Source organism: Idiotropiscis lumnitzeri, chromosome 17, assembly GCF_059441095.1.
Source record: "Idiotropiscis lumnitzeri isolate Australia: NSW breed Sydney's pygmy pipehorse chromosome 17, RoL_Ilum_1.0, whole genome shotgun sequence".
NCBI lineage: Eukaryota > Metazoa > Chordata > Actinopteri > Syngnathiformes > Syngnathidae > Idiotropiscis > Idiotropiscis lumnitzeri.
In genome coordinates this window covers 11,408,374-11,432,156 of record NC_142407.1, presented here as the reverse complement: position 1 = coordinate 11,432,156, position 23,783 = coordinate 11,408,374, and the positions used below count along the sequence as shown (strand labels likewise).

The 23,783-nt window shown below is 41.2% G+C and overlaps 4 protein-coding genes and 1 pseudogene across 16 annotated transcripts in view; 2 read left to right on the top strand and 3 right to left on the bottom strand.

Moving 5' to 3' along the window:
- Window positions 1-214, bottom strand: part of ncor1 (nuclear receptor corepressor 1) — a 34,970-nt gene extending 34,756 nt beyond the window's left edge. For 5 of the 6 annotated variants that reach the window (XM_088280433.1, XM_088280437.1, XM_088280438.1 and 2 more), the window contains exon 1: window positions 85-214. The gene's annotated coding sequence lies outside the window, so the exon portion shown is untranslated. The remainder of the gene's footprint in view (window positions 1-84) is intronic. The other variant, XM_088280434.1, reaches the window with a different exon arrangement.
- Window positions 215-748: 534 nt separating this feature from the next.
- pigl (phosphatidylinositol glycan anchor biosynthesis, class L) lies at window positions 749-8,437 on the top strand. Of its 2 annotated transcripts, none has more exons than XM_088280005.1 (7): window positions 749-1,010; window positions 1,580-1,679; window positions 4,505-4,595; window positions 5,267-5,334; window positions 5,912-5,943; window positions 7,465-7,598; window positions 7,719-8,437. In XM_088280005.1, the coding sequence occupies exons 1-7, from the start codon at window positions 764-766 to the stop codon at window positions 7,845-7,847; spliced, it is 801 nt and encodes a 266-aa protein (XP_088136131.1). In that variant the 5' UTR covers window positions 749-763; the 3' UTR covers window positions 7,848-8,437. The 2 variants fall into 2 exon arrangements, with proteins under 2 accessions (XP_088136131.1, XP_088136132.1); XM_088280006.1 differs by having other exon boundaries at window positions 7,465-7,617.
- On the bottom strand, window positions 2,453-14,737 carry cenpv (centromere protein V). Of its 6 annotated transcripts, none has more exons than XM_088280009.1 (6): window positions 10,584-10,629; window positions 9,174-9,244; window positions 8,988-9,080; window positions 8,800-8,869; window positions 8,614-8,728; window positions 2,453-8,286 (listed from the first exon to the last, which is right to left on the bottom strand). In XM_088280009.1, the coding sequence occupies exons 3-6, from the start codon at window positions 9,077-9,079 to the stop codon at window positions 8,132-8,134; spliced, it is 432 nt and encodes a 143-aa protein (XP_088136135.1). In that variant the 5' UTR covers window position 9,080; window positions 9,174-9,244; window positions 10,584-10,629; the 3' UTR covers window positions 2,453-8,131. The 6 variants fall into 6 exon arrangements, with proteins under 6 accessions (XP_088136135.1, XP_088136136.1, XP_088136137.1 ...); XM_088280010.1 differs by having other exon boundaries at window positions 9,204-9,244; window positions 10,584-10,626; XM_088280011.1 differs by lacking the exons at window positions 9,174-9,244; window positions 10,584-10,629 and adding an exon at window positions 14,319-14,737.
- Window positions 10,849-23,729, top strand: LOC148320245 (polyubiquitin-like; annotated as a pseudogene). Its single transcript, XR_015839624.1, has 12 exons — window positions 10,849-11,015; window positions 11,568-12,924; window positions 19,418-19,575; window positions 19,760-19,831; window positions 20,364-20,439; window positions 20,921-21,005; window positions 21,113-21,193; window positions 21,851-21,992; window positions 22,210-22,343; window positions 22,414-22,650; window positions 22,748-22,836; window positions 23,459-23,729. The product of XR_015839624.1 is annotated as a polyubiquitin-like (transcript).
- On the bottom strand, window positions 14,897-16,867 carry LOC148320246 (polyubiquitin-C). The gene is made up of 2 exons (XM_088280004.1): window positions 16,697-16,867; window positions 14,897-16,177 (listed from the first exon to the last, which is right to left on the bottom strand). Exon 2 carries the CDS (start codon window positions 16,167-16,169, stop codon window positions 15,024-15,026), a length of 1,146 nt encoding a protein of 381 aa, XP_088136130.1. The 5' UTR covers window positions 16,170-16,177; window positions 16,697-16,867; the 3' UTR covers window positions 14,897-15,023.
- Window positions 23,730-23,783: the final 54 nt, after the last annotated feature.

Genomic DNA, 23,783 nt, shown 5'->3' with positions numbered 1-23,783 from the left:
CAAGGGAGATTTTCACCGTATACAAGATCACTTGAATAGCGTGTTGGTTTGCCGGATTAAAAATAAAAGAGGATTTGCACTCACCTCATATTTGGGGAGTTTACCGAAGAAGGGGAACGGCATATGTAGGAAGAAACCTATGCAATTGTTTTAGGGAAATCCGCGGGTAACGAGTAGTGGACGACTGGGCAGACTAGGCTGCGCCGCATTTGTCGCTTCGCGTCCTGACAGGTTAATATAAATTACCCTTGTTTGATTAGAATTGCAACCTTTATTCGATAATAAAATATATTTAAAAGTATATAAAAAAAGTATTTTTTTACTGTTCAAAATTTTGGTGGATTTCTTGTGGGGAGAGTTGTATTTTGTAATAGTGCTTATTTATGCACCTGCAAGGACAAAGTCGTGTGTTTGCTAAATAGTTCCCCCGAACACTGTATGTTTTTGTTAGTATTTTTTACGTTAATATGAAACAAATACCCACTACACCAAACATTTTTGTTATTTAACGATGTCTAAAGTAATATTGTATCCCAACCGACACCTTAATTTCCTTACAATGTTTTTATCTTCTTAAATTATTTTGCAAATTTTGATGTTACTTTTAATATAAGAAACACACTAGAACATCTAAACAGGTGTCATCAAATTTTTTATTTCGTATTTTTACAAATTGTTTACACAATTGCACGCTATTACTATGTGGAACCAACTATACAACCCTTGTCTCAACACGGTTTGTTGATGAGTGCGGTGAGAAATAATGTGCCTGGGGTTGGCGGCAATCGCAGTTGTGGCATATCTGTTTTGTTTAAAATGCATTTATTATCGATATCGTCAATCTTTAAAACATGGAATCAATGCGTTAGCCAGCTTGGAAACACATGGGGCTGACATTGAATGTCTAGTGGTAACCGCGCACCCGGATGATGAATGCATGTTCTTTGGACCAACGATCATACGACTTGTTGAATGTAACGTCAACGTGCATTTACTGTGTTTATCGGAAGGTATAGTAACACCACATTTCTATGAAGTCTACTTTATGATGAGTCGTCGTGTGTTCGCTGAATTACTTGAACTGTCGATCTCAAAAGTTGCGTTTGCATTAAATATAAAACTATCGATCCAATATAGCTTGTAAAATCATTGGAATGTCTATTAAATGATCATTTTAACTGAGCGCAGAAAAAAATACTTTTTGTTTAAAATATTGCAAGTCGTACAAAACTATTAAAAGATTGATCAACTGGGCATATGCATTCAAAGTCAAATTAAATTCACCTGTAATGGTTATAGTCCATTTTATGTCCATCCTGAAGTTTCACCCAAAAGCCAAATATGCTTAACTTATTTTTTAAGTAGTGTATCCTTGTAGAAATGAATGAAAAATTACAGTTTAAATTAGAATAAGATATGCAAAAAAAAATATTGCAAAAAGTCATAGTATTCCCCTTTCAGCCTATGATATAACGCAGTAATTGAATTTGGGATCACAATCAGATTCTATGATGCCTTATTTAATAACACTTTCCTTTCGACCCAGCTGTAGCTTTATGTGTTCCCGATTTTCTTCCAGGGAACTACTACAATCAAGGTGCTCAGCGTAAGCAAGAACTTTACCATAGCTGCGCTAAACTCGGGATACCATCCTCCCGAATTACCATACTGGACCACAAGTAAGCAGTTCACACATAGAAGTACGGTACGATTTGGATATTCAAAGTGCAAAATTATGTTTATTGTATCATATTCCACATATGTAATCATGCATTCTTTTCAAAATGCCACCATGTCTCAGTTCTCAGATTTGGGTATTAGATTTGTCTTAATCGCCTTAATCAAGACCACATGCTCGATGATTTGAAATGAGGATATGATATATGTTGTGAGTAGGGCTGGGTTTAAAAAAAATCTATATATCAATTTGAATCAAGTTTCCTTTTTATAGCCCGATATCAATTCATTAAACCAGATGTCAAAACTTTTAATAACATCTTTTTTCCGGGAAATCTTGTCACTTCACAAAAGTAGTGTGAACAAACAAAATGGCGCGAGCAGAAGTCAGTGTCAACAAACATGAAAACAGATGTATTTATTCTTTTGATCAGGTCATGTTAAATAAAACATACATGATTCATGTAACTGCATTGGCTTCAATTCTTAATGTAAATATGAAATATTTTTACGAATGCACCAAGTTTCAGCAAACTCCAACCTCACTCACTTCTGACTTAACTCTCTGTCAATGCTTTCCTACCTCCGTTCTTCTCACCCTCCCCACCAAATCCCCAACTCCAGTTGGCTACATTTTGGCAAAGCTCCCAAAATCTGCTAATGTAGGTCATGCCACATTATTTGACTTATGTTCGAGGGTCTCGTGCTTTGCGTGCATGTATGTAGATAGCCACACTTTGGCTTTGCTCTTAACCATCTTGAACGTCCAAAAAAAACAGACGAGATTCTTGTTTTGTCTGCCAATAAGATTGAGTGTGGTAATTCGTTGGATGACATGGTGATCAGATGATCATAAATGGTTTGTGTTTCTCGCAGAAGCATTCAGAACTTTGCCAATGTCCACAACAATTTTCCGTACGGTTCCGCTTAGGCCAATTATTTGTGTTAATTATACCATCGAATCAGATTTACGAGATGCAACTTCTGTAGCGTAAAAGTTCGAGCTAAGAATGCGGAAAACCTTTTGTGGCCTTTTCTGATGGGAATAATTGGGCTCCCGTTCGCTGTCACAACTGTAGCTTGGAACGCTAAGAAGACAGAATGTCAGATGACATGTAAATCCAGTTTGAAAATGGGATTTTCCCATTATTGCTTATGAATAGGACAGCTGTGTTGGCAGGATTTGGGGCCCTCAGTGCATTTCGTGGCCATTGTGATCAAGCTGGATCGGCGCACGCTCTGCTGCCTCTCTACTCGCATTGGCTTGACCTCAGTCTGCTCTCAGCAAATTATTAGAACTGCTCACTGCACAAATCTAACAATGTCGTCTTTTAGCAGACTGAACCGAGACTTCCCTTACCATTTCATCAATAATTTGAATGCGCTGAGCAATATTTGATAAATAAAAGTAATATTTTACGTTCAGTTGACATTTCTCCGTGAAGCTAAAATGTGAACTTAAGTTGACCTTTTCAGGACTGTTCATGTTTCAGTACATTTTGCACAAGTTTCTGTTGTCTTGGGATATTAACAACACAATTCACAACTGGTGAAATCTATTCATACGCACCAAATTTATCAAAAAGATCAATTCCATCAGTAGTCCATCGGTCGCCACGTTGCCTTTTTCGCAACGAGGGATACAACGATAAGTTTTTAGACAACATGAACCTAGTTACATCGCCAATTACCCCGAAATATCACAATAATTACCGTATCGTGCTAATATCGTACGAGGTTGATAATCTGGCGCATATGAAAGCGTTGCTGGACTTTTTGGACAGCAGTCTGACTTTTCTACGGGCCAGTACTCCATGTGACCAGACTAAACAAGCCCCGTGCAACACACATACACACACGTTAACACGCGCACAAGCACAGAATCCCCTCACTGGGCTAAAGTTCAGCAACTGCACACAAACGCCTGCAAGCAATTAGGCATCCACATGCAAAGCTACCAGTGGGAGATGGGTAGGTTATTTTAGGACATTTTGCTGCGTTGTCATAGTGACGCCAACACTTAGGTCTGCTTGACGAAAGGTCAGGTGTCTTTTGTATTTTGTTCGTTCCCAACATCCCTCTCACCCTCAAGCGAAATGTCTAAAATAACAGCTGAATAAATGCGGTAGTGGGACCGACGGCACCAACGTGCTGTAATGGAAGGCACGGGATGCTTACTCGCAAATAATTAAGTGCCGTTTTTTGCAGAACTTTGTGGAGGGGTGTAGCCCAATGTTGGAAAGAAAACAAAATGTTGAGCCAGATTTATTCACAAGTGAAAAACAGCTATTGCCTTTAGCTGAAGTTTGAATTGAATCAGCTTAACTTTTGAGGCAGAATGCGTTGTTCTGTTCGCGTGATTGTGCTGATGTGATGTTGGGAGCGCTCCACATTAGTGAAGCCTATCTGTGAAACGGCAGCCCCCCTCCTCCCTGGGACACAGCGACCGCGGCACACCACCAAAGCCTGACTCTTACTGGCAGCCAATCGATTTGTGACCTAATCCATCACTTTAGTCTACTTGCTCAACTGTCCTGACTCATTGTTTGCGACAAAAGGAAAGGGAACGGGGAGGAGGCACGACCCCGCAGCCACCTCTGTTTTATGCACGTACATATATCGAAAGGAACAATATCAACAATATGAAGTCAGTACAATAGATTGGGCTTGCAGTTTCTGAACTTTGCAACATTTTCTCACTCTTGTTGCGATGTGCACATTTGTTACTGCTACGAGGTTGCAACCCAGACATGATGCATCTCAGTAAAATCTTGATGTCATTCCGCTGCAACCAAGTGAAGCCGGAGTGCTTTTGTTTCCCTTCCAGGAACCTTCCAGACGATCCCAAAGCGGAATGGAGGGTCTCTCTGGTCACCTCTATAATTGCGAAGCACTTGAGAGCTCGCACGATCAACATGGTATGCGCAACTTTTTGATTTAGCTGTGTGATAACGTACATGTTCTCTTTTGCCAAAGCAGTCAATGTCTTATTTGCTTCAGCATTTTGCAACCACAGCATTCTTGCCCCATTTTCCAGTTTTACTGTGGTTTCCATACTAATTTTGCAAGGCTACCTTTTTTTTTTTTTTGATGATCTCAACTAGATGTCAAAATGGCGAAAACGTCAATTAATAGAGGATGTAGCAAAACAAAAATACACTTCATTACCGAAGGAGAGTTGTCATTTAATTGGATCTTGTGGCCTTTTTTGTGTAAAATCTATGTTCTTTGTGATTAGTTTTCCTTTTACAGACCATTGTGACCTTTAACTTTTCATTTTTCTTTCTAAGTGCAAAGACAAAATATGTTTCATAGCAACTGCCAAGTTTTAAGGCAAGTCTTCATTTTTTTTTTTTTTTGCCTCAGACACGCTTTTTTTTCTTCACTTTTCAAGGGGCGCTAGCATGCTCACAGAATAAAAAGTCCTCTAAATATCAGGTGGCAGTTGCCAAGTACCTCCACAGACAGAGTCAGAAAACTGAAAATTAACCCGGGAAATTGTTCTCCCTCTAGAGTCGCCCTCACTCACCCTTGGACACGCAGATTCTGCCCTTCCACCCACTCAGTGACGCATATTTTGTTGTTTCAGGTGCTGACCTTCGACGGAAGAGGAGTGAGTGGCCATAGCAATCACGGTGCAATCTATAAAGCAGTCAGGTAGGCCAGGAATTTCAAGGTTTGGGTGTTTTTAATCCACCAACATTCCCTTCAGTTAATTATTAAACACCATCTTGTTTTGGGCAACGTGGGGGAGAGAAAAAACAGGCACATGAAAATCGTACTTGGAAAAATTGTGCCACACGAACACTTTCACCACTGTCGTTCAGAATCCTCAAAAGCGGTCAGCTGTGCTCTCAGAAAGCAGCAATAAATCCTGACAGGGTGAAGTGGGAGGGCAGTTTTGGTTTGTGAGTCTTTTCTCCTGGCATAAATGCAGTTTTTATCTTCAAATTAGATCAGTCTGTCAGTCCTGCTCACAAATCTTTCACTAAACTTACAGCTTTCAATCCAACTGCAGACCTCATTTATTACAAACTGTGACATCTCCACATTGTAACTAGCACTGCACACACGTCATTTTAGGGCATTTGATTGAATTTGTGTTTCTAATCACAGAACGCCAATGTCCGTGTTTGGTGTGAGTCATTTCTGTCCACATTGTGAAACACAAGCGCCACGCTTTTGATCATGTTTGCCTCCAGGATCATTTCAACTTGTTGTTCTTCTCCTACAGGCACCTCGCTTCCACTGACCAACTACCCAACGGTAATTTTGATATTCATTATTTTTCCCACTTGTTACTACATGGGGTAAAAGCTGACAACCCACAGATCTCACCTGTAAAAGCAATATTCATATTAATTTCTTTTGAACTATACAAAAATGTTTGATGGGCAACTTAAGCATTAATAACCCAGACATGATTTCGGGCGAGATGCATTTTGTTTGTTAATATATAGCGCCCTCTTGTGCACACTATAGTTGCAAGTGGCTGCTCAACTACCAATTGAACTAAGCTAATTAAAATAAAAAAATACAAATACAAAATAGAATAAATAGAAAATAACTATTGTATTTATCTCTTTATTCCGACCCCATGCTCAATTGCAAACATGCATCGACGCTCACTTTCACACCTATGGACAATTTAGAGTATTCGATTAGCCTAACATGCATTTTTTTAATGTGGGAGGAAGCTGGAGTATCCAAGTAAAACTGGATACGGATACAGGAAGGCTGGAACAGAGATTCGAACTTTGAACATCAGAGCGGCGAAGGAAACTTGCTAATCACGAATCATTGCGCTGTCTATTCTAAATGTAACACAATTGGCTAAAAGGAAATAACCGGGAGGAGAACTAGGGCAGCTTGTTAACAGATTGAGCGAGTGAGGTCAACAGGGTCTTCAATCTGTTAAGAAACACACCAATTCGTCACATTGCACCAGCCCTGCCATCCTACATAAGACAACCTTCCGTGAGTCATCTAAAAATCAGCCGGCGTGTGTCATCAATCATGCTCAAACAGGTTTTGCAGTTCAGAACTTTGGCTCGACTGAATAACACGTCACCTCTTTCACTGGCCTGTGAGTGGAATTAAACGTCACGCCAACATGATTACGCTTGTTCATGAGAGCTATGCGGCAAGTTGTCCTCAGAAAGCGATTTGAGGCCCGCAAGCGTGCTTCCCAATTTTCATGTACATTAGAGCTGTTTACATTTTTAATAGGAAGGGAAAAACATTTGGAAAATGATGGTGGATTCATACTAAATATGAGCAAAAAATGCTATAACTAAGAATTATTTTATATGCGTTTTATATATGATGCAATGCAATGATATCCTTCCTCCAACTGTTTAACAATATAGCAGTGCTTTTCAACATTTTCCTTAATTTTTCAATGATTATGTGTGAATCCTAAAATTAAAGGAGGAGTTGTAAAGATGTGCGAGGTGCGTATCTAAACCAAGTAAAGATCCATGCATTTTTTTTTTTTACCGCTTATCTTGTTGAGGGGAGCTGGAGTCGCTTCCATTCGATATCGGGGCAAACGGCAGACACACCGTCTGTAACTCAGAATGTTGTTGTTGGGAGGAAAAGGGTTAATTGTCAACAAGAAAGTCAAATCAATGTGACTTGACACCGAGGGTCGTATAAGGACGCCTCTGTTGAAATGGTGCCGTATTATGCTCAATTCCTGTAACGTGCCGGGAGAATGGCCTACATTAATAATCATTTGCAGCTGCATCGAACATTAACCAGAAACTGTCTCTTCCTGTTCCCTAGACTGCCGTTTGTTCTCCTTGGTGACTGTCGGCTTGCTGAGGAAATATGTTTCCTTCTTGGAACTTCCTCTCAGCTGGTTGCTTCCCTCATCGCTCTGCTGCGTAATCGGCACAGAGGGCTACAGGCAGTGCAAAGTAAGCGTTGAACAGAAACGTACCACTAGGATATAAAAAAAAATAGCGACGCTTTGACCACTATTCGCTGCTGTGATGTTTCAAGCCTTATTTTTAGTCTCTAAACTTTCATCTTTCCAGGCTGCCATGCTTTGTCATCGCACTCAACTGGTTTGGTATCGGTATCTGTACATCACCTTCTCACGCTACATGTTCGTCAACACATTCCAGACGATTCCACGGGGACCGAAGGTTAATAAAATGTATTAGAACGCGACCAGAATTTTATACTTGAATCGATTTATTAATGGAATAAGCGTGTTTATAGACAAAGGGTAATGGCGCACGTGCACAGCAACACTAATGATTTCTGAAAAAGTCAGGTGACAGCAGTTTTCGATGACCTGAATAAACTTGTGACAGGAATCACTTTTGCCTCATCAAGAAAAAAAAAATATGTTCAGTTATTATTCTTGCGTTTAAAAAAAAAGTCATTCTACACTGTATTTCTGCTGATCAAAAACAGCTGTGCCTATTTTTATAACACAGTAAAATCATTGCATCTCTTCCAGTTGAATGTCTTCCTTGAGTTTTGACATGTCTTTGATCGTCTTGTGTGCTTTCATGCTTTCTTCCCATTTGTCCCCCAAAAACTTCTCTACTGTGATACTTTGCACTGTCCCTGGATCCAGACAGTGTGGCGCGACACCTGAAAAGGAGATAAAGGCAACAAAAATTCAATAAAACTGCTTGCGTCCTATATTTTATAACTAGGCAACAACAGATAGGATTTTTTTTTTTTTTTTTTTAGTTGATTCCCCGATATCTCTGTTATATCTCCCTCCTCCAATCTTGTTGTTCACTGAGTATAATGACAATAAAGTGCATTCTGACTCTGATTAAGTCTGTTTACTTCTGCTGGTCCACAATAAACTCACACTGTGATCATTTTGGTGTTTACAGTACAAATAAAATGTGTTTACATGTAAATGATGTGAGAATCATCATGTGGTGTGTCAGCAGTTCTCCCTCTTACCATATCCATCAGGGTTGGAGCGTGGTGTGTAGAAACTCTGAACGCCACACTTTTTACAGAAGGTGTGCTTTGCAGCGTGAGTGTTAAATGTATATGTGGTCAGATGATCACCACCCTAGGAAAAGAAAAAGAGAAAGGGAAGGAGTGGGAAAACACCTTTTTTTTTTAATAAATGGGGTTCACTACCTGTATAAGAGTAAAGTTGGACTTGGGGACAATGAAATGATGGTTTTGTTTCTTTGTACAAATACTACAGCTGTAAAAGAATGGGGGGGGGGGAAATTACTCGCCTCTGAAACACACTTGGGTGCTTTTTTGTAACGCTACAAGGTTACCCACTCATAAAATATGGTACAATAATTAAATACCCGTACTTGCAATCGAAAACATGGAGATGTGGAGAACTCCAGACTTCAAACCTAACAGCTCCGCAATGGCAGCCACCGGTATGTTTCACAAGGTCCATTCTGCAACAACAGGAAACAGTCACAGTGAAGTCATTCTTTCTTCTTATTTACAATCAAGCAGTTATGTGACAAAGGTGATTGTATTGAGCTAACCATAGAACGTTCTAGCAAAAATGGACTGACTTGTATGTTGCGACACGTGGTGTGGAATCAGATGCCCTCGCCTGAAAGAGGTCCCCACGTCAAAAGTCCATCACAGGTCATTTATATAAAGAATCACAGGAATTGATTCCTCTCAGGTCTATTCAAATGTGATCATCTCAAAAAACTTTGTTGAATACATGCCTTTCACGTGATAAACCAGTTTTTACAAGTGGAAGGGATAGGCCTCCTTCTTTGCCCACTGTAATTATTTCCAAGCAAGGGGAAGGGCAAAGTACAGCAGACTTGCACAAACACATTCCTCCAGGGTTGAACTAGTTCAGCCTGACACACAGCCCTGTGATGGAAAACTCTGACGAGGTACATCACGGGTTGAGTGTCATATGACATGTTGCTTGATGATTTGCTGTGACCCAAATACAGGAATATGAGCTGTATCCTATCGTATCATCGCCCACATCTAGAAAGCCACGAGGCCACAGACCCATATCTAAGCATTTGGTTTGATTTTATTACTTTATATGACAAAATGAAGGGAGTCTGGACTTGACTTTGGACTTAGTGTCTTGCCACATGTAGAGGTAAAGTGGGAGTCAATACGCTCATAGGTTTTACAGCTTTTTCCTGTACATACAAGAGACACTTTTTGTACAGTACAGCCATGATGTCAATTATATTATAATTTTCATCCATTTATTGTCTATACTGGTTATCCTTGTGTTCATGGGTGAGCTGGCGCCTAATTGAACTGACTGGGCAAGAGGCAGAGTCCACAAACGGTCATTTCACTCATACATATAATTCTGAAATCTTTAACGAACCCAACACGCTTGTTTTTGGAATGTTGGAGAAAGACAAAATAATACAAAAACATGGTCGCTTAAGAAGATTTTTCAAGTATAAATCTATACTTTTCTACTCAGGGGTCAAATGTGTACTTTTACAGGTTTTGTTTGTTTTTAACACACAAACCTCTAACCAAAAAATAACTGACTCTGAGCAGCCTACTTTTTTTCCATGTGGTTTTCAGGGTCCAAAGCACAAACACAGTGTTTAAAAGGGAACTAGACTATGAAATTGAGTTGAGGTGAGGCCAACCGTGGTAATCCACACCCTCCAGGCTTAAAATAATACAAGCCGCTCTTGCAACATTTGGTAGCATGTGTTTACCAGTCACGTTTCCACCGACTAACACACACATTTAATCGGGATCAAATGAATCCCAAACCCTTAAGCATCTCCCCTTCGTGCCATTTAGAAGTCGTTTACACCAACAAAGCACACAGGTTAAGACTACTCCAAAAAACAACAGAACAATAAAAACAAAAAACAAGGGCCTCGTGTAATGTTTAACAAGGTCTTGATGTTCTGACTATATTCGTCGACATTTTGGTTACTTACTGCTCAGCAACCAATGGCAAGTCAAACAAACAATCCCTCCGTCCAATCAAAGCAAGAAGATTCGAGAAGCTGGGATCCTTCTAGAAATTTCCAGCAAGAAGGACCTGTTTGCCATGTGATATTATTCCGCGGGACCAACAATATATTTTTAAAAGGCTTTTTATAGTTGCTTACTTATTGATAACTAAATGCGTTTATTCTTAAAATGTGCTTTGAGTGTGACGGGTGCTAACAAAATAAAACCCAAAAGGCTGAAATGCAGTGTGCCGGGGAGGGTAGGAACTATTTTTCGTGCGGATGGATTTTGCCAATGACGTGGCAGGCTCTATAATATATAAAGGATTTTCAGCCGTCGTCGTGCTCAACGTTAGTAAAAGACTCGCTACAATCTACGGCGACGAAGAAATCATTCACTATCTTCAGGTCTTTATCGTAAGTAAAAATAACTTATTTTTCGACTTGTCAATTCAGTGTTACTGTCGAGAATTGTATATTTTTAGGGTTGTCAATTTTAGCTCACTTACCCTGGTCGTCGAAAGCGCTGGTGACCTTCGAGTTTTAATGCTGACTTATTTTTAAAAATAGTTAAACGATACTTTTGTGTGTGCTCTTCAGTTTCACAAACTATTTAATAAGCGTGATTATATTGGATTCGATCACCGACTTTTTTTTTTTATGGTTTTGTACAATTGATATCTGCTAGCAATAGCAGTGACTCGACATTTTCAATGCTCGCTTCCATTATGGGCGACACGGCGGCTGAACAAAAGGGAGTCAACAAGGTCTCAAAATGGCGCTGTCGACTGAAGCGATCATGGGCGGTTATCTTCCTTCAAATTCTTAACATTTACTACAATTAAATTATATTTCAAATGGCGTTTTGTGGATAATATATTTGTAAACAATGTATGAATTGTTTTGCTCTCAAATAATGCACTCATGTTTAACTTTTAAGATTCTAACACATTTTTATACATTTTACAGTTTTAAGGTGTAAACATGCAGATCTTTGTGAAGACCCTCACTGGCAAGACCATCACCCTTGAGGTTGAGCCCAGTGACACCATTGAGAATGTCAAGGCCAAAATCCAGGACAAAGAAGGCATTCCCCCAGACCAGCAGAGGTTGATCTTTGCTGGCAAGCAGCTGGAAGATGGCCGCACTCTGTCAGACTACAACATCCAGAAGGAGTCCACCCTCCATCTTGTCCTGCGTCTGCGAGGTGGCATGCAGATCTTCGTGAAGACCCTTACTGGCAAGACCATCACCCTCGAGGTTGAGCCCAGTGACACAATTGAGAATGTCAAGGCCAAAATCCAGGACAAAGAAGGCATTCCCCCAGACCAGCAGAGGTTGATCTTTGCTGGCAAGCAGCTGGAAGATGGCCGCACCCTGTCAGACTACAACATTCAGAAGGAGTCCACCCTCCATCTTGTCCTGCGTCTGAGGGGTGGCATGCAGATCTTTGTGAAGACCCTCACTGGCAAGACCATCACCCTCGAGGTTGAGCCCAGTGACACCATTGAGAACGTCAAGGCCAAAATCCAGGACAAGGAAGGGATTCCCCCAGATCAGCAGAGGTTGATCTTTGCTGGTAAGCAGCTGGAAGATGGCCGCACCCTGTCAGACTACAACATCCAGAAGGAGTCCACCCTCCATCTTGTCCTGCGTCTGCGAGGTGGCATGCAGATCTTCGTGAAGACCCTTACTGGCAAGACCATCACCCTTGAGGTTGAGCCCAGTGACACCATTGAGAATGTCAAGGCCAAAATCCAGGACAAGGAAGGGATTCCCCCAGATCAGCAGAGGTTGATCTTTGCTGGCAAGCAGCTGGAAGATGGCCGCACCCTGTCAGACTACAACATTCAGAAGGAGTCCACCCTCCATCTTGTCCTGCGTCTGCGAGGTGGCATGCAGATCTTCGTGAAGACCCTTACTGGCAAGACGATCACCCTTGAGGTTGAGCCTAGCGACACCATTGAGAACGTCAAGGCCAAAATCCAGGACAAGGAAGGCATTCCCCCCGACCAGCAGAGGTTGATCTTTGCTGGTAAGCAGCTGGAAGATGGCCGCACCCTGTCAGACTACAACATCCAGAAGGAGTCCACCCTCCATCTTGTCCTGCGTCTGCGAGGTGGCATGCAGATCTTCGTGAAGACCCTTACTGGCAAGACCATCACCCTTGAGGTTGAGCCCAGTGACACCATTGAGAACGTCAAGGCCAAAATCCAGGACAAGGAAGGCATTCCCCCCGACCAGCAGAGGTTGATCTTTGCTGGTAAGCAGCTGGAAGATGGCCGCACCCTGTCAGACTACAACATCCAGAAGGAGTCCACCCTCCATCTTGTCCTGCGTCTGCGAGGTGGCATGCAGATCTTCGTGAAGACCCTTACTGGCAAGACCATCACCCTTGAGGTTGAGCCTAGCGACACCATTGAGAATGTCAAGGCCAAAATCCAGGACAAGGAAGGGATTCCCCCAGATCAGCAGAGGTTGATCTTTGCTGGCAAGCAGCTGGAAGATGGCCGCACCCTGTCAGACTACAACATACAGAAGGAGTCCACCCTCCATCTTGTCCTTCGTCTAAGGGGTGGCCAGTAGTCTGTCCCAATTTCATGTTTATAATAAAGTTGAATATAGTATTGTTAAATTGGCATTTGCCATGACCAAATGTTCATTGCATTATTGGAGTAAACGATTAAAACAATTATTCTGGAGAGTGTTTTTTGTTGCTCAAATCAAGATGAAATGGTTGAGTGGAAAGTTTTTTTGTAATTTTAAATTAAAAGAATAATTTGTAATTTGTCAATTCCAACCTTAAATCTTACATTTATGTACAGTACATAATGAGCGCATTGCAATAGGACTTGTAGCTAAGGCTATGAAGTGGCGCCATCTAGTGTTTCGCTGAATAACGTTGGTATTGTTGCTATAAAATTGAGTCCTACAAAAAATCTCATTTGCATTCGGGATGTCTAATTTATTGACTAAAAGACTGGAAAAAGGAGATTAATGCGTTACTGTGAGTAGAGTGACATTCTCGGAAGGAAATACAATGGGCTAATTATGACTTAGTAAGAAGATACTTTAACCATGTCACAATTTTTGTATTTCAGCACGCGTCAGATACTATATAATTCGAGCCAAAGAACGTGTTCAAATTGCGGACGTATCGTGCGAGGTGAGAGACTACATGAAAAAGTTTAAGACGAACTATCTAATGCAGGATTTGCTAAATTAACTACTTGCGGCAGGAAATCTTTACACATTTATGGCAAAGTGGTATTGTGAATAAGGCGAATACATGCTTATTGGAGTGATCAATTGCGCCAAGGTGAGCATTTAATACATCATTTACTATTCACAAAGTTGCCACAAAAGGTATAAGTATATTAGTAAATAGCAATTCAAATGCGAGAAAAAGAAATGGGCAATACTTGTGCAATTTATTATAAACCATTATGGGTCGTGTGAAAACTATAATGGAATTTATATCACATGCAAATGGGAATTCTAAAATATAAAAATACCGAGGATTAAAATGAGTAAGGTATTTTGCGGGGGGGGGGGCAGTATTGTAATGAGATATTCTCATTGGTTCAACACCTGTGGCATTAAAATCACCAATTGGTTTTGTGGAGCATTTGTATAGACAACTAAAATAGTACAATTTCTCGTCCGAATGCAACGTAAACGGATAATTCAGTTTCAGTAGTAAAAATATTTTCCACTCACTTTCTGCTCCGTGTCAATGTGTGATTCGAGAATATTGTGCATTGACGATTTTGTTGTATCGTCCTTGTAAATTAAAATTAGTTGTCAAAGACGATGCACTTCACTTCCCCATTTTTACTCTTCTCCACTCCGGGTCAATTACCGCTGCGATCCTACTCATAGCGAACAATGCCCTCTACAGGCTCATAAGTGCAACAACAGATCCAAATCTGAAATAAACACTACCTTTAGATTTGTAATCGTATTTCAGAATTATGTTTCGGTTCTGAATATGAAGATCCGCTCAGGGCAGAGTTAGATCTATTCTAGTGGGATTGGGGGGCCACTGAAAACCCATTAAAGAAATACTCAATAGCATAGTGTTTGGTAAAATAAATTTGAGCAATGCCAAAGTGGCCCTTGCATTCTCCGATATTTCTGACTGCAGCCCTCAGAGGACATTGTTATGCCTGGAGAAAGAGCCAAGCGGGGTCAGATGCAATGTGAGTTGGCTTTATGGATGTCACCCCTCTGTCAGGGAAGGAGGTGGTCTGCAAGGTCTATTAAGACATGGTCGTAAAGTGAAACAAAAAACAATGTCAGCATAATAGCTTTAATCATTTGTTCCAACAATGTGCACTGAACATTTGGTCACTGTGGCAAATGCCTTTGAAATTAACAGCACTATATTTCACTTTAAGATTAAGAACATGGAATTGTGATTGATTACTGGCCACCCCTCAGACGCAGGACAAGATGGAGGGTGGACTCCTTCTGAATGTTGTAGTCTGACAGAGTGCGGCCATCTTCGAGCTGCTTACCAGCAAAGATCAACCTCTGCTGATCTGGGGGAATGCCTTCTTTGTCCTGGATTTTGGCCTTGACATTCTCAATGGTGTCACTGGGCTCAACCTCAAGGGTGATGGTCTTGCCAGTAAGGGTCTTCACGAAGATCTGCATGCCACCCCTCAGACGCAGGACAAGATGGAGGGTGGACTCCTTCTGAATGTTGTAGTCTGACAGGGTGCGGCCATCTTCCAGCTGCTTGCCAGCAAAGATCAACCTCTGCTGATCTGGGGGAATCCCTTCCTTGTCCTGGATTTTGGCCTTGACATTCTCAATGGTGTCACTGGGCTCAACCTCAAGGGTGATGGTCTTGCCAGTAAGGGTCTTCACGAAGATCTGCATGCCACCCCTCAGACGCAGGACAAGATGGAGGGTGGACTCCTTCTGAATGTTGTAGTCTGACAGGGTGCGGCCATCTTCCAGCTGCTTGCCAGCAAAGATCAACCTCTGCTGATCTGGGGGAATGCCTTCCTTGTCCTGGATTTTGGCCTTGACGTTCTCAATGGTGTCACTGGGCTCAACCTCGAGGGTGATGGTCTTGCCAGTAAGGGTCTTCACGAAGATCTGCATGCCACCTCGCAGACGCAGGACAAGATGGAGGGTGGACTCCTTCTGGATGTTGTAGTCTGACAGGGTGCGGCCATCTTCCAGCTGCTTGCCAGCAAAGATCAACCTCTGCTGATCTGGGGGAATGCCTTCCTTGTCCTGGATTTTGGCCTTGACGTTCTCAATGGTGTCACTGGGCTCAACCTCGAGGGTGATGGTCTTGCCAGTGAGGGTCTTCACGAAGATCTGCATGCCACCTCGCAGACGCAGGACAAGATGGAGGGTGGACTCTTTCTGGATGTTGTAGTCTGACAGGGTGCGGCCATCTTCCAACTGCTTACCGGCAAAGATCAATCTCTGCTGATCTGGGGGAATGCCTTCCTTGTCCTGAATTTTGGCCTTGACATTCTCAATGGTGTCACTGGGCTCAACCTCAAGGGTGATGGTCTTGCCAGTGAGGGTCTTCACAAAGATCTGCATATTTGCACCTAAGATGAATAACATGTCAAGGTCTTGTCTTAAAAACCTGAACAGTAAGCATTTATTCTATGGATTTTTATAAAACCATTCCACACAAAAAAGGCCAACTAAAAACGCCGCTTAATTTTAATGAACAAGTGTATTTCAAGGAGGATTTTTTTTCTGGGGTCGATCAACCATTAACATTCCGATCGTCAGCGCCATTTTGAGACGTTGTTGACTCCTTTTTGTTCAGCTGCCGCCTCCCATAATGGACGCTACCACTGAAAATGTTGAGTCATTACTGCAGCTAACCATTGACCAAGAATATCAATCCAACGACGATGGGTTGTAATTAAAATTCGTACATAGTACTTCGTTAATAAAACGAGTACACCCAAACATCGTCAAACTACTTTTAAAATGCGTCAATCATACACAACAGACACCAATACCCACGAAGACAAGGTAACCGTCACAGTTTAGAACCAAAAACAATACATGTCAGACAACATACAGTCTACTCATGAAATGAAGTAGGTACTTACAATAAAGTGATGATATGAAAGCCTATTTTTTTTTTGTTGTTGTTGTTGTTATCCGTCGGTGGCCGACTCGGTTTCTCACGAACGTTCTTCCGATGATGCGGTCACAGCAAACTTCTTTATAAACTAGGAGCCTTGCGTCATTGGCAATATCCATCCGCAGTATTAACAAAAATAGTACCTTCCTTCCCCGACAAACTGCGTTTCAAAATGTTGCGTTCATTTCGTTGACACCCGTTCCACTTAAAGTAGAGTTTAATAATATGCATTTAATCACTCTTTATAATAATGTTCAAAGAAAACGATATTTTTGGCAAGGGATGCCCGCGGAATAATATTACACAGTACTAAATCCTTCCTGCCGGAATTGCCTCGAAGGATCATAGCAACTAGAATCTTCACGCTTTGATTGGACGAAGGGAACGTTAGTTTGACTTGCCATTGGTTGCTGACCATTAAGTGATTAGCCCCACAATGGGGAAAACTGCAGATTATGCAAATTGAATACGAATATAAGGAACCATTTAACCATAATTGCTAGGCAATGCAAATTTGGGGAGGAGTAAATATGAAAAAAATAAATACTTCTCAAAAAATATTTATGTCTAAAATAGACAATGTTGAAGAAACCTGTATTCCAACAGAATCTAGATTGTGTTGTTTGCAATTACTAGGGCGTGTCTCGGCCTCTGTATATTTAAACAAATGATTTTGGTACAAAAACAAAACAAAAAAACAACTTCAAAAAAAGAAAAAAATGTGTAAAAAAAAAACACAGGGGTCGTAAAATGCGTTACTGAAATTTCGACACTAGGTGGCACTGTGGCAGAAAGCATAAGGGTGAAAAAAGTATTGACCCAAAACCCGCAACAATAAGAGAAAATTCGTGAAATAGAAATAACCTATTTAAACACACCTTAGACATGTTTATTTATAGTTTCATATTATTCTAAAGTCTCCTTTAATGCAATTCAAACACATTTAAACAGGCAATGTATTCAGAACGAGCAAGCGCATGTTTTGAGCACGTTTATGTACATATTTTAATGATAATTTTTTGCACTTTTGTATTTTGCTTTGCTTTTCCCCGCTGTCTACAGTCAAGTCCACATTGTGAATGAAAAGTTCTCAATTGCCTGAAAAAGTACTTTTGTAAACAGCGTATCATGCAGCGCAATTGTTTTTTTTTTTTTTTTTTTTTTGAAGGTGTGTGAATATTCAATAGTGTTCTCAGAAGTAACGAGCCCAAAAATCGAATGTTGTCCCATGGACGTCTCCGCTTTCAAATTGAATTATGCTAAAATTGTTTGGATTCATTCCCAACTCCTTTTGCGCGACACTGATAAACTAAGCCCCGCCCCCAAAAAAGAAAACTACTGAATTAAAGTTCCCAAGCCATCTTAAAAGTCCGTTGAACGGTTGAATGTGACGCGTGCTCATGTTGCCTTCAGGTATGTTGGAGGAGCATGCGGAGTGACACTGGTCCTGACGAGTCAACCAGCTGAGCAAGGGACATGCCACTGCCTGGTGTTGCTCCCTCACTCCCTCACTCCCTCACACGACCACCGAAATGGCCGGTTGGGGCACCTTCTTCTTTTCCCTCCTCAACTACAAGACGGAAAAGTATGTCATCGCCGAGAACAGGAAGATCGGAATACTGTTTCGAATCTACCAACTGGCCGTGCTGGGATACATAATCGGGTAAGGTGCAATCACGCATTGCCCCCCATTGTTAGTGTCTGACGGTGCCTTTGTATAAACCTTCCACAAAGTGATTCACAAAGTTAAAAATAGTTGTGCTTGTGCAAGTCCTGTGCATTTGCTTTGCTCGTTTAAAGTGGCAGAGCATGTGGTTATTTTATTAGACATACTTAGTAACCCTTCACGCTGAGAGTTAATAAGACCACGGTGGGACGTCACAGCAGTAAGTAAGGAAAATAATGTGAAAGTGTTGTTTACAAATTAAAATACACACTAAAAAAACCCATTTTCTATCGATATGAATACTTGATTAGAATGCTTCATTCACACACTCCAAATTCCCCAAAGGTGTGACTGCTTATTTGTCTGCAGTATATGCCTTGCAACCTGTCCAGGGTGCACTCCGCCTCTTACCCAAAGGCACAATCCATCTTCCACGCGGACCTAATGAGGAAAAGGACGAGAGAATTGATGAATGGATGAATAGATAATTACATGGCAGCAGCTTGATTGCCTTTTCCTCCATACAATCACATGGACGCATAATGACGTGTAAAAATAACACAATCAGCTTTCCTTTGGTTCATGCTTCAGAAGACACTTCACAAGACACATTAACACAACTGTTTTTAAAAGGATAAGAATGACTCGGTTTTGACTGGTTTGATTGTAGAGGTATCAATGTCATTATATTATTATAGTTATAGATCACAGTGGTTTGCATGCACTCTTAAAACCTCTGGGTCAAAAGTAACGCAACGTGGGTGAAATTGCGAAACTGACGTTCGGTCCAAAAGGGACCAAGTTGATGCTGGGTTATTTATACCCAGCACAGTCAGTTGAGGATTTAACCCAGCGCATTGGGCCAAGATTTGGATCCAATAAAGGCTAAAAACTACCCACATGACGATTTAAAATTGCAAAGACATTGATTATTTGTATCGCTGTGGTGTAAAATAGTGTTAATATTCTCACCAACTTTGCAACTTGATGAGAAAACTGAATTGTGATGTGTCGCTCCACGCATTAGCTGGGTGTTTGTGATGAAGAAGGGCTACCAGGAACGAGAGGAGGCCATCCAGTCGTCCGTCATCACCAAGCTCAAAGGCGTCACGCTGACCAACAGCTCCGAGAGCGGCCTTCACCTGTGGAGTTCCGAGGACTACGTCATTCCGCCACATGTACCGTATATTCAGAACCCTCCTCAATATAGCTCTTGTCAAAAGTGATTTTGACTCGGGCGGATGTTATTAACAGCAGCATTTGCCTGACGAGGTTTAACGGTATCGATCTTCTCTGAGGTGTAATTCATTTAACCTTTTCCTTCTTTGTCACAGTGAATAAAACCCTAATTGTATTGTGCAGGGAGAGCAGGTTTTCTTCGTGGTAACAAATTACATTGAGACCCCCAATCAGAGGCTGGGCTTCTGTGCCGAGGTGAGTGTACACGGGAGCAATTTCCGTGGTAATAAATGCGTCATAACAGAATTGGGAGACAATTTTCAAAAGTTTGAAAAAGACACCATTTGTTTCATTTTTCATTTACGTTATTAAGAAAAACTGATCATATTTTATTCGCCCAGCTCAGTCTTATCATAAAGTTTGTCGTGTTTGCGGCAACACGCTTACAGATACTCTGGCACTTGAAAAACATAAATTTAGATAGATTGCTAACATGTTTTACAATTAAATAAAGTTCTGTTGACTTCAAGTTTTTTTGCTAAAATTCCAAAATTGCAAATTTTCTTTACTTTCGATAACATTGAAATGTTAGAAACATTTTTTTTTACTTGTGCCCCTTTAAAATATCTGAAAAAATATGTATCCATCAATTTGTTGCGGATATGTGATCATTTTAGACTTAAGCGTATTAAATTTAGACAATTTATTTGTGTTTAAAGCGTGTGCCGAAATACCATCACTTCTGCATTTGCATTACCAACTTTAATGTGTCATTTATGCGTCACAGAGTTTCAAGGTACCAAATGGCCAATGCCTTAGTGATGATGACTGCACGGAGGGCGAGACCGTCACAGCAGGGCACGGTGAGGAGCATTTATTGTCAATTGTGAAAACACTTTCCACGTTAACGACGGTCTTCCGTTCCTACGGCAGTGACATGACCCAAAAATGTACGTAAGTCGGAATGCGCTGTACGAGAAAGTAGTCCGGGCTTGCCCTGATTGTGATGCAAATGAGAGATGAAGGTAAGACTGGCCGGAAAAAAAAAAAATCTGACGATTATGATATTAAATATATGAAGATCATTGGAAATATTTCTTGTGATTACCAATCAATATATCAGTGGAACCCATTTACACTAAAACCTTAATTAAAGAGGAAACGTTGCATTTCCGATTATTCTTATTGGCTTACGTGCTCTGCTGTGCAAACAATAAGGTCTCTATTTCCGTAAACGGCGTAAATCTCTGTCCAGAGGCGTTTTAAACCCCAAGTTGGTCATTTCAATTTTGGAATCACCTCTCTCAGCACCGCCCAGTCAAGAATGTTTGCTCTCTCCATCAGGAATTAAAACAGGCTTATGTCTAAACAGCAGCGGCACCTGCGAGATTCATGCCTGGTGTCCCGTGGAATACAGCAAGAGACCCATGTGAGCACCTCAAGACATTTTCACACCTTCTATTTTTTACCGATGCGGTCTGTACGATGCTGCCATTCCTTTTCAACAACTGTTCCACTTCCTCTGTTGCCTCCCAGAGTGGCATTACTGAGCGAAGCCGAAAACTTCACCATTTACATCAAGAACTTCATCCGGTTCCCAAAGTTTGAATTTTCCAAGTAAGTGTCCATAGGTGGTGGTGAGTGGTGGCGTGCCTCAGATTTCAAGGCTTCATTGCATAGATCAGTAAGTAAGCTGAGAAATATATGTAGCCCGTGGATGTTTTAAATAACTTTCGGGTGCAGAGAGCTTTCTATTAATACGGCCTGTGCATTGCACTCAGTGAGACAGTGAAACAGTCATGCGAGATGCCCTTGACAGCGAGCCTCACTGCGGACAGGTGTCACACGAGATGGGCTCCCCCGCTCTCCGCTTTCAAGTGTTGCGGACAGATGGCACTAGTCACGGCAATTATCTTCGTCATGAGCCCATTGAAATGAAGCACGCGTCTTTCTTCGCTTTCCTGACACTCTTGAGTCTTTTTTGACCGGATGCGGATGATATAAGGCAGCGTTAACCGGCGGCGGTAAACTCCACACGCTCTCGTAATGTGTTTTAAATTAACGCGGGCATTCCAATGATATAGTCGCAGCTGAATGACAGACATGCGGTACTGCTTGTGCCCTGTAAAAGCTTTTTTTAAGATGCTAAGCATTCACTTTCAGACTCTCAGCAACATCTTTGACGGGCTAATTATTATTATTAACATAGAGAGGAAATGTGCTGTATGGCCATTTATCTATTCAGGCGCCGTACTTCAGTCTTCACTTTCTTAGGTCCAACGTTCTTGACACTGCTGATGATAGCTACTTGAAAAGATGCTCCTATGACCAAGTGGACCATCCTTACTGTCCCATCTTTCGTCTTGGAGATCTGGTCAAATGGGCGGGACACGACTTCCAGGACATGGCCGCAAAGGTGCTCAGTGTAATAACAGTTACTGCTGTTCTTCTTTTTCTTTAGTGGTACTAGTATACGTTGAAGCTATAGGGTCGTTGAAAATCACGATGTATCCCAACACCCCAAAGGACCATACAATCAAATATAAAATTGTATATTAATAGAATTTGTGAGTTAAATGGGTTGGGGATTCTCATAATGGTTCTCTTGGGTATCTATTTTTTTTTCCTTTTAGGGTGGGTCTGTTGGTATCCTAATTGAGTGGTACTGTGATTTGGATAAGGACTACTCCCGGTGTAATCCACAGTACACCTTCACCCGTTTGGACATAAACTTGAACAACTCGGTCACATCAGGATACAACTTTAGGTATGGCACCTCAGGAGCCCCCACCATCTTTTTCGTTCGCACTCAACCATTTGATCATGTTGCCTTGCAGATATGCCAGATACTATAAGGATCAAAATGGGGAAACCTTTCGCACTTTGTATAAAGTATATGGAATTCGTTTTGACATCATGATCAATGGCCAGGTAGGAGCTGGAGTTGGAGAAATTAGAAAATGATTCCAGTTAAAGTTATTTCATTGAATTTATTTTGTCCCTTGCAGGCAGGAAAATTCAACATCATTCCCACAATAATTGCCATTGGCTCTGGTGTTGCTCTTCTAGGAATAGTGAGTTATCTTCATCATATACTCTCGCACTGTATGAAATAAATTACACTGAGCACTTTGTGAGCATTGTTTTAAAAATATCTCATTTTCCTTCCAGGGAGCCTTTGTATGTGATATGATCCTACTGTACATGATGAACACCAGCTCCTTCTATAGAAACAAGAAATTTGAGATCATCAATTTCAAGTATATGATTTATGTATGCAGGCGTTTTTCAGAGTGTGGGGCAGTGATATTTCCCATATGAAGAAAGTATTATGAAAATGCAGTGTGAGAAATAGCCCGTCATTCTCACGAAAAATAGGTAGCTCACAAAAGATGTCTCTCTCGCCTTGGATATTGTGATTATATAGCAATACTGTACGCTCACTTGCTCTAAACACATATTAAAACAGAAAAGTACGTGCCTCTTCTCACTCTTTCGTTCCATTTTTTGATTTGCCACTGTAAGACTGACACGTATAACACGTAATAGAATTAAACATTGTCTATTTAAACACAAATGTTCAACCAAACCATGAAATAACAAAACTTGCTTAATGCTAATATATACCTCAGGTGAAACACCATACACCTGTTAATGGGAATTAGCATGTATCGTGTTACAGTAATTATAAACCTACAAATTGGTCACGCAATTCCATAATGTTCTCTTCCTCTTAAAGTCCTCTGGCGGCCCCTAGCGGCGACGCACCACCTCACACTTTGAAAAGCGCTGGCAAAATGTAATTTAGTCTGGCTTCAAAGATGATGTTTTTCTTCAAAATTTATATCCATTGGCTCACTCGTCCTTCATTTAATATCACAGGAAAGAGCGGAACTCAATCAGAGAGAAGACGACTCGTGAAAAGGAAAGGAAATCCAGGAAACTAGCTTCAGAAAAAGTGGCGGCCAACTCCATACAAATGACAGAGGACATTGAAGCCATGGAGGTGGAGAACAAGCCAAAGCAGGACAAACGCGGTCCCACCATTCCACGCAACACCGGCCAGCGGTACCCTTCCACCCTCTCTCCACAGGGTGCGCAACCAAAGCATCATATTACATTTGCTTCAGAAAATTAAAAGCAGAAACCATAGCAAGACAAATCACACGCTGCGATGATCTCGAGAGGTGGAACCGTAAACTGGAAC